Source organism: Trichomycterus rosablanca, chromosome 10 (genome assembly GCF_030014385.1).
Source record: "Trichomycterus rosablanca isolate fTriRos1 chromosome 10, fTriRos1.hap1, whole genome shotgun sequence".
Taxonomy (NCBI): domain Eukaryota; kingdom Metazoa; phylum Chordata; class Actinopteri; order Siluriformes; family Trichomycteridae; genus Trichomycterus; species Trichomycterus rosablanca.
The window spans coordinates 33,928,524-33,942,464 of NC_085997.1; the positions used below are offsets into that span (position 1 = coordinate 33,928,524).

At 37.3% G+C, this 13,941-nt stretch overlaps 1 protein-coding gene across 1 annotated transcript in view; it reads right to left on the minus strand.

Annotated features, from left to right (window-relative positions):
- Positions 1-13,941, minus strand: part of grid1b (glutamate receptor, ionotropic, delta 1b) — a 447,082-nt gene that overhangs the window by 37,482 nt on the left and 395,659 nt on the right. The window contains exons 9-11 of the mRNA XM_063003856.1: positions 8,644-8,745; positions 5,218-5,415; positions 4,759-5,080 (exon numbers count right to left, since the gene is read on the minus strand). Of these exons, the coding sequence (XP_062859926.1) occupies positions 4,759-5,080; positions 5,218-5,415; positions 8,644-8,745 (622 nt within the window). The remainder of the gene's footprint in view (positions 1-4,758; positions 5,081-5,217; positions 5,416-8,643; positions 8,746-13,941) is intronic.

Genomic DNA, 13,941 nt, shown 5'->3' on the forward strand with positions numbered 1-13,941 from the left:
ATTTTATTATATTACTGTTATTTTATTATTTTATTATTACAATATTATTTTATTATTATTTTATTTTATTACATTGTTGATATTTTATTATTTTATGTTATTATATTACTGTTATTTTATTATTATTATTATTTTATTATATTCTAGTTATTTCATTTTTATTATATTATTTAATTATTATTTTATGTTATTATGTTATTTTATTATTATTATTACATTTTATTATATTATTGTTATTTTAATATTTTATGTTATTTTATTATTATTTTATTATTATTTTATTTTATTATATTATTGTTTTTTTTATTATTTTATGTTATTATATTGTTATTTTATTATTATTTTATGTTATTATATTATTGTTATTTTATTATTATTGTTATTTTATTATTATTATATTTTATTATATTATATTATAGTATTATTATTTTATTATTATTATTATTTTATTATTGTCTTTTCATTATTTTATGTTATATTATTGTTATTTTATTATATTTGATTATATTATTGTTATTTTATGTTATTATATTATTGTTATTTTATGTTATGTTATTATTATTTTATTATTATTATATTTTACTATATTATTGTTTTTATGTTATTATATTATTGTTATTTCATTATTATTTTAGTTTACTATATTATTGTTATTGTTCACATTTTTAGAATTCATGAATTTGTTAATGAAAAAATTAAAAAGACAAAGAAAGCACAAAAGCAGGGGCTGATAGCAATATGAAGCTTGCTCGACTGTTGACACTGGCACCTGTGTTCCACATGCCTCATATCTTATCATTAACATTTTGTTATGCACCGATCCACAGGGCTAATCTTCATCGATGGGTCCAGTGGGGCAAACAAAGGTGATACTGAGTTCTAATTAACGGCCGGCTATCGGTCTGCAGCTGGATAATAAGAGCATTAAATCACCTCTGTTACCCCAACAGACCCATCCGTGAAGGTTGTTTGGGTGCGGCGGCGCATTGTTGATGTGACCCATCGTGCTAAACTTGGCACCTGACTATATGTTAAGAAGCTGCGATGGATTAGATGCAGCACCTCGTTGCGCCCGTACCAATCTGTCATCGGAAAGATTAGATGGACACAAGGACCAACGGGACGACGACACACCTGATTTAATTACTGCCTGTCGACTCGGGTGGACGGGCGCCAGGCGCTAATAGATGCAGCTGGTGTGTCTGTACTCACTGAGATAGCTGAGATCATCATTTTTTTGGTGTTTTTTGCCTTTCAGGTGGGTGAGGCGTCCGCAAAGGCACCTCCAGAAAACCCTGGTATGGCTACCCTCACATAAAGTTCCAGACACGCCCAAAAGTTTGGAGCCCAAAGTGTAAATATGTTATTACACTTTTCTTCATCACAGTTTTGGACAACAAAGCACAACACAGAGCTGCTGTGGGTCGTATTATTTACTTATTACACAAGATTCATCAGTTCAAGTTTTAATGTCAAACACAGTCATGGACAATTTCTTATCACCAATTCACCTCCAACAGTCTTGTGGGAGGACTGTGGGAGAAAACCTACACAGACACGGGGAGAACCCAGGACCTTCTTGCTGTGAGGCGACAGTGCTACCTACCGAGCCACCGTGCCACCCCAAAGTAGTTGCTAGGCAACAAGCCATAACATTAAAACTACCTCCTTGTTTCTACACTCACTGTCCATGTTATCAGCTCCACTTACCATATAGAAGCACTTTGTAGTTCTACAATTACTGACTGTAGTCCATCTGTTTCTCTGCATGCTTTGTTAGCCCCCGTTCATGCTGTTCTTTAATGGTCAGGACCCCCCACAGGACCACTACAGAGCAGGTATTATTTAGGTGGTGGATCATTCTCAGCACTGCAGTGACACTGTCATGGTGGTGGTGTGTTAGTGTGTGTTGTGCTGGTATGAGTGGATCAGACACAGCAGCGCTGCTGGAGTTTTTAAACACCTCACTGCCACTGCAGGACTAAGGATAGTCCACCAACCAAAAATATCCAGCCAACAGCGCCCTGTGGGCAGCGCCCTGTGACCACTGATGAAGGTCTAGAAGATGACCAACTCAAACAGCAGCAATAGATGAGCGATCATCTCTGACTTTACATCTACAAGGTGGACCAAAAAGGTAGGAGTGACTAATAGAGTGGACAGTGAGTGGACACGGTATTTAAAAACTCCAGCAGCGCTGCTGTGTCTGATCCACTCATACCAGCACAACACACACTAACACACCACCACCATGTCAGTGTCACTGCAGTGCTGAGAATGATCCACCACCTAAATAAAACCTGCTCTGTGGTGGTCCTGTGGGGGTCCTGACCATTGAAGAACAGGGTGAAAGTATGCAGAGAAAAAAAAGTATGTAGAGAAACAGATGGACTACAGTCAGTAATTGTAGAACTACAAAATGCTTCTATATGGTAAGTGGAGCTGATAAAATAGACAGTGAGTGTAGAAACAAGGCTGATTGGTGTAATATGCAGTAGTTATTTATTATTATACTGTTTACCGATGTTAACTGGAATGATACCAGTACATAGCTATGAATACATGCAGCCCTACATGTATAATAAAATAAAATAAATAACCTTCAACTAATCATATCGCCTGGTCAGAGCTACCTGTCGGCTAACGAAGATTTATCATCACAGAACTGTGATGGATGCTGAGCGGAGAGAGAGAGAGAGAGAGAGAGAGAGAGAGAGAGAGAGAGAGAGAGGGAGAGAGAGAACACTAATTAACTGTTCCTCCTAGAACAAAGAGCACTTGTTAATCAGAGCGTGATTAATTTGTTACCTCACAGCTTCACTCAGATCTGTGACGTGAGCGTCTCGTGGAAATGTGCTTCATTTATTTATTTTAAACAAGCATAGAGCATTTAGTACAATGTACACCCCTGATAAATCTGCTATAATAATAATAATAATAATAATAATAATAATAATAATAATAATAATAATTAATAATAATTAATAATAATTAATAATAATAACAATAATTATAATAATAATAATATGCTGCTCAGGTGGCGCAGCGGTAAAAACACACGCTGACACCAGAGCTGGGATCTCGATCACATTGTATTAAGTCTCAGCCCTGCCTGCCAGCTGGGCTGGGCTAAGCGGCCACATGAAGAACGATTGGCCTGTTGTTCAGATAAGAGTGGGATATTAAGCCGGATAGGGACTCTCTCATAGCTGATGCAACCACAAAGTTTTTTTCCAGGGTGTGCAAAAATATACAAAAACACTAAGGTCCACAAAAATGCTAAACATGCACACATGATACACAGTAAAACAAACAATGTACATATATACGTAAACATGTCATGTAAAACCTGTAAATAACTATTAAAACTGGTGCACTGTACTACTGGGAAGACATTTAATTTACCTTGCTTTTCAGCAATACCTAGACCTTACTCTTACCACTTCCCTTGTCTTCCTTTGTCTTTCCATTAGCCATAACTAAGCACTAGAAGTTGCAAAAATGAAGCATAAAACACTGAGAAAAGGCAAGAACGAAGCGAGCCTCCTGGCAAAACAAAGTGTATCACTCATCTAAACAGAGAGACTTGCATTGGCTAGTGGACGATTACTGAACTACTGGTCTTGGTACGCTTCTCGTGGGAATTTTAAACAATCTGACTGGACATTTGATTTTCCAGATTTTGTCCGTTAAATCCTAAATGGAGGTCCATTAAATCAAGGTTCCACTGTAATAATTATAATACTGGCCACCCAAAGAGCACGGAGGTCCCTGCTGTGTCTGGTTCCTATCAAGATTTCTTCCTGTAATTTTAAGGGAGTTTTTTCTTGCCACTGTTGCCCTCGGCTTGCTCAACAGGGGTTTTTGGTCTGTCGGTCCTGGATTCTGTAAAGTTGCTTTGAGACCATGTCTATTGTAAAAAGCGCTATATAAATAAATTTGACTTGACTTGACTTGAATATTGGCTCCGTGGGTAGCACTGTCGCCTCACAGCAAGAAGGTCCTAGATTTGATTGCCAGGTGGAGCGGTAAGGGGCCTTTCTGTGTGGAGTTTGCATGTTCTCCCCATGTACGTGTGGGTTTCCTTTGGGAGCTCCGGTTTCCTCCGACAGTTCAAAGACATGCAAGTGAGGTGAATTGAAGATACAAAGTTGCCCTTAGTGTGTAGATGTGTTTGACTTGTGATGGACCGGTGCCATGTCTTGGGTGTTTCCTACCTTTCGCCCACTGAATCGGACCCACTCCCTGGATAGGATAACGCAGTGGTAAAACAGACAATGAATGAACCTTGACCTCAATCCCAATGAACATCTTTGTGATGTACTGGAATGTCGACTATGAGCCAGGCCTTCTTGTCCAACACCAGTGCCTGACGTTCCAATTGTTTCGATTAAATGGGCACAAATTCCCACAGAAAGCCTTCCTGGAAGACTGGAGGCTGTTCAAGCCTGGGTCTATGGTTCTGGGATAGGATGTCCAACATACCCTATGGTCAAGTGTCCACATACTTTTGGTAACATATGAATAAATTTACATTTTCAGCATTTAGCAGATGCTTTCATCCAAATCGACTTACAGTACTGTGACAGCATATTGTCTAAGCAATTTAAGGTTAAGGGCCTTGCTTAAGGGCCCAACAGTGGCAACCTGGCAGTGGTGGGGCTTGAACCACCAACCTTTTGACTACTAGTCCAGTTCATTAACCACAAGGCTACACCTGCCACAAATGAAGATCTATTCAGAACCTGGAGCACTTACCCTGATGTACGAAGGCACCGTACACGATCCACACAGCGCTGTGTAAGGAGTTGGACATGGACGAGGCACCAGGAGGATTCTGGGAGCGCAGGGACTGCATGCGGTTGAGCAGGAAGATCAGAACTCCGACCACGGGTATGGCAGCGGCGATGCACGCCCACACGGCCAGGTCGAAGGGCGCGAACAGAGAGAAGATGTTGATCTTCTCCTCAGGTTTACGCATCAGTATTCCCACCGAGTAATCCATGTAGCGCTTACTGAAGTCCACCACGTTCTCCCGCTCCGGGGTGATGGTGATGGCCGACACCGCCACGTCGGCTCTCTGTGGAAACCACGTAAGCGGTTTTACAGCAGAAACACCCAGAATGAGTAATTATAAGGCGTGTCCACATACTTTTATCCACACAGGGTATAAGAATGCTATATTTATTACTGGTGAGAAGATCCTGAAGTTCTTACCTTGCTGATGAGTTCTCCGATCATACCGTTCCAGGAACCGTTAGGGAGTTGAGTTCCATACTTGCCGTCTGCTACCTGATAAATGTCGTATTTGAAGCCCAGGATTTTAGCCAGGGCGTCCAGCACGTCGATGGAGAATCCCTTGTACCTTTTGGGCTGCCCGAGTATGTTCTCAGCTACCATTACAAACGGATCCTCCTATATGGAGCAAAAATAAATGTAAAAAATTAATAATCATGATGATGATAATAATAATAATAATAAAAATAATAATAATAATAATAATAATAATATAAATAATAATAATAATATAAATATTAATGATAATAATAGAAATAATATTATTAATAATAATATAAATAATATTAATAATAATAATAATAATAATATAAATAATAATAATAATAATAAAAATAATAAAAATAATAATGATGACAATAATAATAATAATAATAATAATATAAATAATAATGATGACAATAAAAATAATAATAATAATAATAATAATAATAATAGAAATAATAATGATGACAATAATAATAATAATAATAATAATAATAGAAATAATAATGATGACAATAAAAATTATAATAATAATAATAATAATAGAAATAATAATGATGACAATAATAATAATAATAATAATAATAATAGAAATAATAATGATGACAATAAAAATTATAATAATAATAATAGGAATAATAATGATGACAATAATACTACTAATAATAATAATAATAGAAATAATAATAATAAAAATAATAATAATATAAATACTAATGATAACAATAATAATAATATTAATGATAGTAGAAATAATAATAAAAACAATAAAATAATAATAATAGTAATAAAAATAATAATAATACAAATAATACAATAATAATAATATTAATAATAATAATAATAATAATAATGACAATAATAATTAATAATAATAATATTAATAATAATTAATAGTAATAATAATAATAAACATTTGGTTCCTAAACTGGGGTGGCGCAAGCCCTCGTTGGATCCCCCAAAAACTGACAGGGGGCAGGAGATGATTGTCTGACTCTATTAAATATTTTTTAAAATGTTTTTACATTTATGGCTTTTAAAATTATTCAGCAGGCTAGAGACGGTCTTTTAAAGGTGTTTTTTTTATTGAATAATATTCTAATGAATTAATTTAATATTTTAATAATAATTATTCAGCGGGCACTTTTAAGAGTTTTTTAAATAAATAATATTTTCAATAATATTTAAATCTATTACTTTTAAACTTATTCACCAGGATACAGATGCACTTTTAAATAATATTTTAATATTTAAATCTATCACTTTTAAAGCTATTCAGCAGGTTAGAGATGCACTTTTAGGAGTGTTTTTATTAAATAATATTTTTAATATTTAAATCTATTACTTTTAAAACTATTCAGCAGATTAGAGATGCACTTTTAAGAGTGTTTTTTATGAAATAATATTTTTAATATTTAAATCTATCACTTTTAAAACTATTCAGCAGGTTAGAGATGCACTTTTAGGAGTGTTTTATTAAATAATATTTTAATATTTAAATCTATCACTTATAAAGCTATTCAGCAGGTTAGAGATGCACTTTTAGGAGTGTTTTTATTAAATAATATTTTAATATTTAAATCTATCACTTATAAAGCTATTCAGCAGGTAAGAGATGCACTTTTAGGAGTGTATTTATTAAATAATATGTTTAATATTTAAATCTATCACTTATAAAGCTATTCAGCAGGTCAGAGATGCACTTTTAGGAGTGTTTTCATTAAATAATATTTTAATATTTAAATCTATTACTTATAAAGCTATTCAGCAGGTAAGAGATTCACTTTTAGGAGTGTTTTTATTAAATAATATTTTAATATTTTAATCTATCACTTATAAATCTATTCAGCAGGTTAGAGATGCACAATTAAGAGTGTTTTTATTAAATAATAATTGTAATATTTAAATCTGTTTCATATAAAACTAATAAGCAGATTAGAGATTCACAATTAAGAGTATTTTTATTAAATAATATTTTTAATATTTAAATCTATCACTTTTAAAACTATTCAGCAGATTAGAGATGCACTTTTAAGAGTGTTTTTTATGAAATAGTATTTTTAATGTTTAAATCTATCACTTCTAAAACTAATCCACATGCAGATGAGATGCACAATTAAGAGTGTGTTTATTAAATAATATTTTAATAATAATATATATCACATATAAAACTAATTAGCAGGATAGAGATACACAATTCAGAGTGTTTTTATTAAATAATATTTTTAATATTTTAATCTATCACTTTTTAAAGTGTTTCCTTACTGTTCCTCTATAATAAAGAAAAGGGCCGGATGCTCTGTCTACACAAACTCAAACTCTACACACTGAAAAATCAAATAGTGGCTCCAGAAAAATCCAGTCAAGGTTCAGATTTGCCCGTCATCTACACACGGATCTGTTTCTACACGAGCAGCCCTGAGAACAAGAAAAAAAAACAGAAAAACAAGAAAAAAGCCAGCGGCCACTCATTTAATGATGACGATGTACAGATCCTTGACAAGGAGGAACGCTGGTTTGAACAAGGAGTCCAAGAGGCCATCTATGTGAAGAGGGAACGACCATCCCTGAACCGAGGAGGGGGCCAGAAAGTACATCTCTCACCATCTTACAACGCTGTAATAGGAGCTATATCCCACTCATGTGTGAAAGGCACACATGACCACTGTAATTAAAGGTCATTGTGATTTGCATATGGACCTGATCACCGGTTTCATTGTTATGCAATGGGCGGTGATCAGTCGTTATGCAAATCAACTGCATATAAGGTTGGGGTTATTCACCACCAGCTCAGACTAAAGAAGTCACTTAGATGAGTGGCGAAACGTATCTCTACAACAAACTTGTGTCCAGATGAACTGATTCAACTTTGTGGATTTGTGTATCTGGATTATTGAGCATGCATCAAGAGAAGAAAAAAACTTCCACTAAGCAACGGCACTAACAGAAAGAATATATGAGATATGGCTTTACGTGCCGAATCAACAAATCATTTTTAGTTTAGAATTCTTGCTGTACTCTACAGTTTTTTATGTTGCTAAACGATTATATCATAATTATAACATTTGAGAGAGCTGAATGTTACAGGTAAAGGTTTTGTAGTGATTGGAAAGTTGAAGCTGTTTCATGTTTTCATCACCACATCATCATATCAAAGATTTAAAATCATTAAATCCAGTTTTATATGAACAAATGAGGTTTTATAAATTTATCATTCCCTGTCAAAACCAGAAAGGATGACAGTTATAAAAATATGACTGAGCTCATCATTTACTTATCAGATTTATAAAAACCAAACATTTATTTCCATAAATTGAATGACTGAGGTGAAACAGACTCAAATAATAAAACCACGACTCTCACCAGCAGTGTGATGACTTTTACCGTGACCCCCTGCATGCCGTTCTCGATCCGACTCTCCTTCAAACTTCCGTTCAGGCCGTGTTCTGAATCCCACGTTGCTAACTGCAACACAACATAAAAAATACATGAAATACTATCACTTCACTTATTCATCAAATCATCCCAATAATGAAAAGGCTTAAAAATAAATAAAACATTTTGTAACCTTGTGTTGCCTGCAAACTCAAACCCCCCCACCACTTTACCTCATTTATTCTATTCCTTTATTTATTTTATTAGTGGGAAACAGATCGACCTTGGGTTTAGACAAAATAAAAAACCAGAACAGAAACTCCAGAGAAAGAAAAATAAATTAGCCTCATTTATTCATCCATTCATTCTTTTATCCTGGTCAGGGTCACCATGTTGGGTCTGATTTATTGGACAAAAGGAGGAAAAATGTCAGACAGGTCGCCAGTCCATTTTAGGGCACACACACACACTTTCAGTGCACATATTTAAACTGCGGAAGGAAACCTATACAGACACGGGGAGAACATGCAAACTCCACACAGAAAGAACCCGGACCGCCCGGCCAGAGAATTGAACCCAGGACCTTCTTGCTGTGAGACCACTGCACTACCCAATGCATCCTCGAGCCACCTGTAAACCATAACCATCACCTCATCTGGTTTTATTCACTTTATATTTATATTATATTTAAATTAATCTCTATTTTGTAATCTAAAGTGACTGTCCAGTCTGACACCGAGCATAAACACCATTCAGTGTTTTGACATCTGGGAAAAGTAACTGGAAAACTTTGCTTTGAATGGCACCAAGAGTGAACTCAAACGCACAGACACCCCAACGTACACAAAACATCTCAAACTTTAGTAAACAAGCCAGGTTATACATGTGAATGCATTAGAAGTAGGCTTACCATTGGATTCATTTAGCTCATAAATGTTTGAAGGTACTTGAGGATGAAACCAGCAGCACCGAACCAGACTTTAAATGATGGAAACCGAACTGGAATCTCTGATTGCACTGGTTCTTATTTGTAATGGTTCTTCTTCTGACTGGATTTTGTTTGGACTGGTTCCTGTTTGGACTGGTTTTTATTTGTACTGGTTCTTGTTTGGACTGGTTCTTATTTGGACTGGTTCCTGTTCAGACTGGTTCTTATTTGTACTGGTTCTTGTTTGGACTGGTTTTTATTTGTACTGGTTCTTGTTTGGACTGGTTCCTATTTGGACTGGTTCCTGTTCGAACTGGTTCTTATTTGTGTGGGACAGTGGTAGCCTAGTGGGTAGAGCTTAGGGCTTAAGGCTATCAATTAAAAGGTTGAGAGTTCAAATTCCAGCCCTGCCATGCCATGCAGCTACTGTTGGGCCCCTGAGCAAGGCCATTAGCCCTCTCTGCTTCAGCGGCGCCGTACAATGGCTGACCCTGCGCTCTCACCCCAGCTTTCAAAAACAAGCTGGGATATACAAATAAACATTTTTGGTGTACTGTACATCTGTATATGTATGACAAATAAATGCATTCTATTTTATTCAAACTGGTTCTTGTTTAGACTGGTTCTTGTTTGGACTGGTTCCTGTTTGGACTGGTTCCTGTTTTCAAATGTGCAGTGGTATAAGTCCTGCTTTACCAGTCCAGTCGTTTATAAAAATCACATTTGTAGAGGACATGTGCAAAAAATATTCGGAGTGTGAAGATGAATTGAATTGTCCAGATGAATCGATGCAGATTCTCTAGATCAAGATTCATTATTGACCTCCATTCAATATAAACATTATTTTATTAGATCAGATCTAGATCCTGAACCTCTGCACTCATATGAGAGGATGCATGAGATTATGTATGGGTATGAGATGGTGTGTCGGTTTGAGACGATGTGTTGGTTTGAGAAGGTGTATCGTGTGAGACGGTGTATCGTTTAAGATTATGTATCTGTATGAGATGGTGTATCTGTATGATACGGTGTGTAGCATGATACGTCTGTTTCGTTTGAGTCAGTGCTTCGTTTGAGACGGTGTATCGTTTGAGACAGTGTATCATGTGAGAAGGTGTATCGTTTGAGACGGTGTATCGTTTGAGATGGTGTACCTTTTGAGACGGTGTATCATGTGAGAAGGTGTATCGTTTGAGACGGTGTATCGTTTGAGACGGTGTATCGTTTGAGACGTTGTATCGTTTGAGACGGTGTATCGTTTGAGACGGTGTATCGTTTGAGACGGTGTATCGTTTGAGATGGTGTATCGTTTGAGATGGTGTATCGTTTGAGATGGTGTATCTTTTGAGACGGTGTATCATGTGAGGAGGTGTATCGTTTGAGACGGTGTATCGTTTGAGACGGTGTATTGTTTGAGATGGTGTATCGTTTGAGATGGTGTATCGTTTGAGACGGTGTATCGTTTGAGATGGTGTGTCTTTTGAGACGGTGTGTTGGTTTGAGATGGTGTATCGTTTGAGACAGTGTATCGTTTGAGACAGTGTATCATGTGAGAAGGTGTATCGTTTGAGACGGTGTATCATTTGAGATGGTGTACAGTGGGGCCAAAAAGTATTTAGTCAGCCACTGATTGTGCAAGTTCTCCTACATAGAAAGATGAGAGAGGTCTGTAATTTTCATCATAGGTACACTTCAACTATGAGAGACAAAATGAGAAAAAAAAATCCAGGAAATCACATTGTAGGATTTTTAAAGAATTTATTTGTAAATTATGGTGGAAAATAAGTATTTGGTCAATAACAAACAAGCAAGATTTCTGGCTCTCACAGACCTGTAACTTCTTCTTTAAGAAGCTCTTCTGTCCTCCACTCGTTACCTGTATTAATGGCACCTGTTTGACCTCGTTATCTGTATAAAAGACACCTGTCCACAGCCTCAAACAGTCAGACTTCAACCATGGCCAAGACCAAAGAGCTGTTGAAGGACACCAGGAAGAAAACTGTAGACCTGCACCAGGCTGGGAAGAGTGAATCTACAATAGGCAAGCAGGTTGGTGTGAATAAATCAACTGTGGGAGCAATTGTAAGAAAGTGGAAGACATACAAGGCCATTGATAATCTCCCTCGATCCCGTGGGGTCAAAATGATCACGAGAACGGTGAGCAAAAATCCCAGAACTACACGGAGGGACCTGATGAATGACCTGCAGAGAGCTGGGACCAAAGTACAAAGGCTACCATCAGTAACACACTACGCCGAGAGGGACTCAAATCCTGCAGTGCCAGGCGTGTCCCCCTGCTTAAGCCAGTACATGTCCAGGCCCGTCTGAAGTTTGCCAGAGAGCATATGGATGATCCAGAAGAGGATTGGGAGAATATCATGTGGTCAGATAAAACCAAAATGGAACTTTTTGGTAAAAACTCAACTCGTCGTGTTTGGAGGAAGAAGAATGCTGAGTAAACACCATACCTAATGTGAAGCATGGGGGTGGAAACATCATGCTTTGGGGCTGTTTTTCTGCAAAGGGGACAGGACGACTGATCCGTGTTGAGGGAAGAATGAACGGGGCCATGTATCGTGAGATTTTAAGCCAAAACCTCCTTCCATCAGCGAGAGCATTGAAGATGGAACGTGGCTGGGTCTTCCAGCATGACAATGATCCCAAACACACCACTCGGGCAACAAAAGAGTGGCTCCGTAAAAAGCATTTCAAGGTCCATGAGTGGCCTAGCCAGTCTCCAGACCTCAACCCCATAGAAAATTTGTGGAGTTCGTGTTGCCCAGCGACAGCCCCAAAACATCACTGCGCTAGAGGAGATCTGCATGGAGGAATGGGCCAAAATAGCAGCTACAGTGTGTGCAAACCTGGTGAAGACTTACAGGAAACGTTTCACCTCTGTCATTGCCAACAGAGGTTATGTTACAAAGTATTGAGTTGAACTTTTGTTATTGACCAAATACTTATTTTCCACCATAATTTACAAATAAATTCTTTAAAAATCCTACAATGTGATTTCCTGGATTTTTTTTTTCTCATTTTGTCTCTCATAGTTGAAGTGTACCTATGATGAAAATTACAGACCTCTCTCATCTTTCTAAGTAGGAGAACTTGCACAATCAATGGCTGACTCAATACTTTTTGACCCCACTGTATCTTTTGAGACGGTGTATCATTTGAGATGGTGTATCGTGTGAGACGGTGTATCATGTGGGAAGGTGTATCGTTTGAGATGGTGTATCATTTGAGAGGGTGTATCGTTTGAGATGGTGTATCGTTTCAGACAGTGTATCATGTGAGAAGGTGTATCGTTTGAGACGGTGTATCGTTTGAGATGTCTATCTCAAAATCTATCTTTTGAGATGGTGTGTTGGTTTGAGATGATGTATCGTGTGAGACGGTGTATCGTTTGAGATGGTGTATCTTTTGAGATGGTGTGTTGGTTTGAGATGGTGTATCGTGTGAGACGGTGTATCATGTGGGAAGGTGTATCGTTTGAGACGGTGTATCGTTTGAGATGGTGTATCTTTTGAGATGGTGTGTTGGTTTGAGATGATGTATCGTGTGAGACGGTGTATTGTTTGAGATGGTGTATCGTGTCAGACGGTGTATCATGTGGGAAGGTGTATCGTTTGAGACGGTGTATCGTGTAAGACGGTGTATCATGTGAGATGGTGTATCATTTGAGACGGTGTATCGTTTGAGATGGTGTATCGTGAGACGGTGTGTCTTTTGAGACGGTGTATCGTGTGAGATGGTGTATCGTGTGAGACGGTGTATCATTTGAGACGGTGTATCATTTGAGACGGTGTATCGTTTGATACGGTGTGATTACAGCTGCAGCTCAGGACATTTTTCTTCACTCTATAACGAGGTGTTGTTCTGAGCTTTTTGCACTAATAAAACACACCCGGCGCTCCTCAGAAAGTGCAGCCGGCCTCCCTCCGGCTCCAGAGCACCATTTTTCTGCTGCATAATATTCAGATCAGTTCTTGAGTCGGGGGAATTTCTTGATTACACATATGAAGTCCCTGCAGCGGCGGTGTAGCGGTGTAGCGGTGTGGCGGTGTTCAGTCGTGGTGCTGCATGAGTACAATCTAAAACTCTGATGAAAACCCTCATTTTCGCACTAAGCTAAAACCCGAACTGCCACAAAGCCAAAATAAAGATAAATTACAAGCACAACAACTGTTTCCGTGGTACAAACCATCACCGTATAAGCACTCAGGGGGGCTGTGAGGGGAACAGCGGGGGTACGGCCCTATTAAAATGAAGATAAAGCTCACAGAGAATCCAACGAATACATAAAACTGCCTAGTTAAAAAACAGCCAAGAGCCTCTGAAGATGTCATGAGTTAATA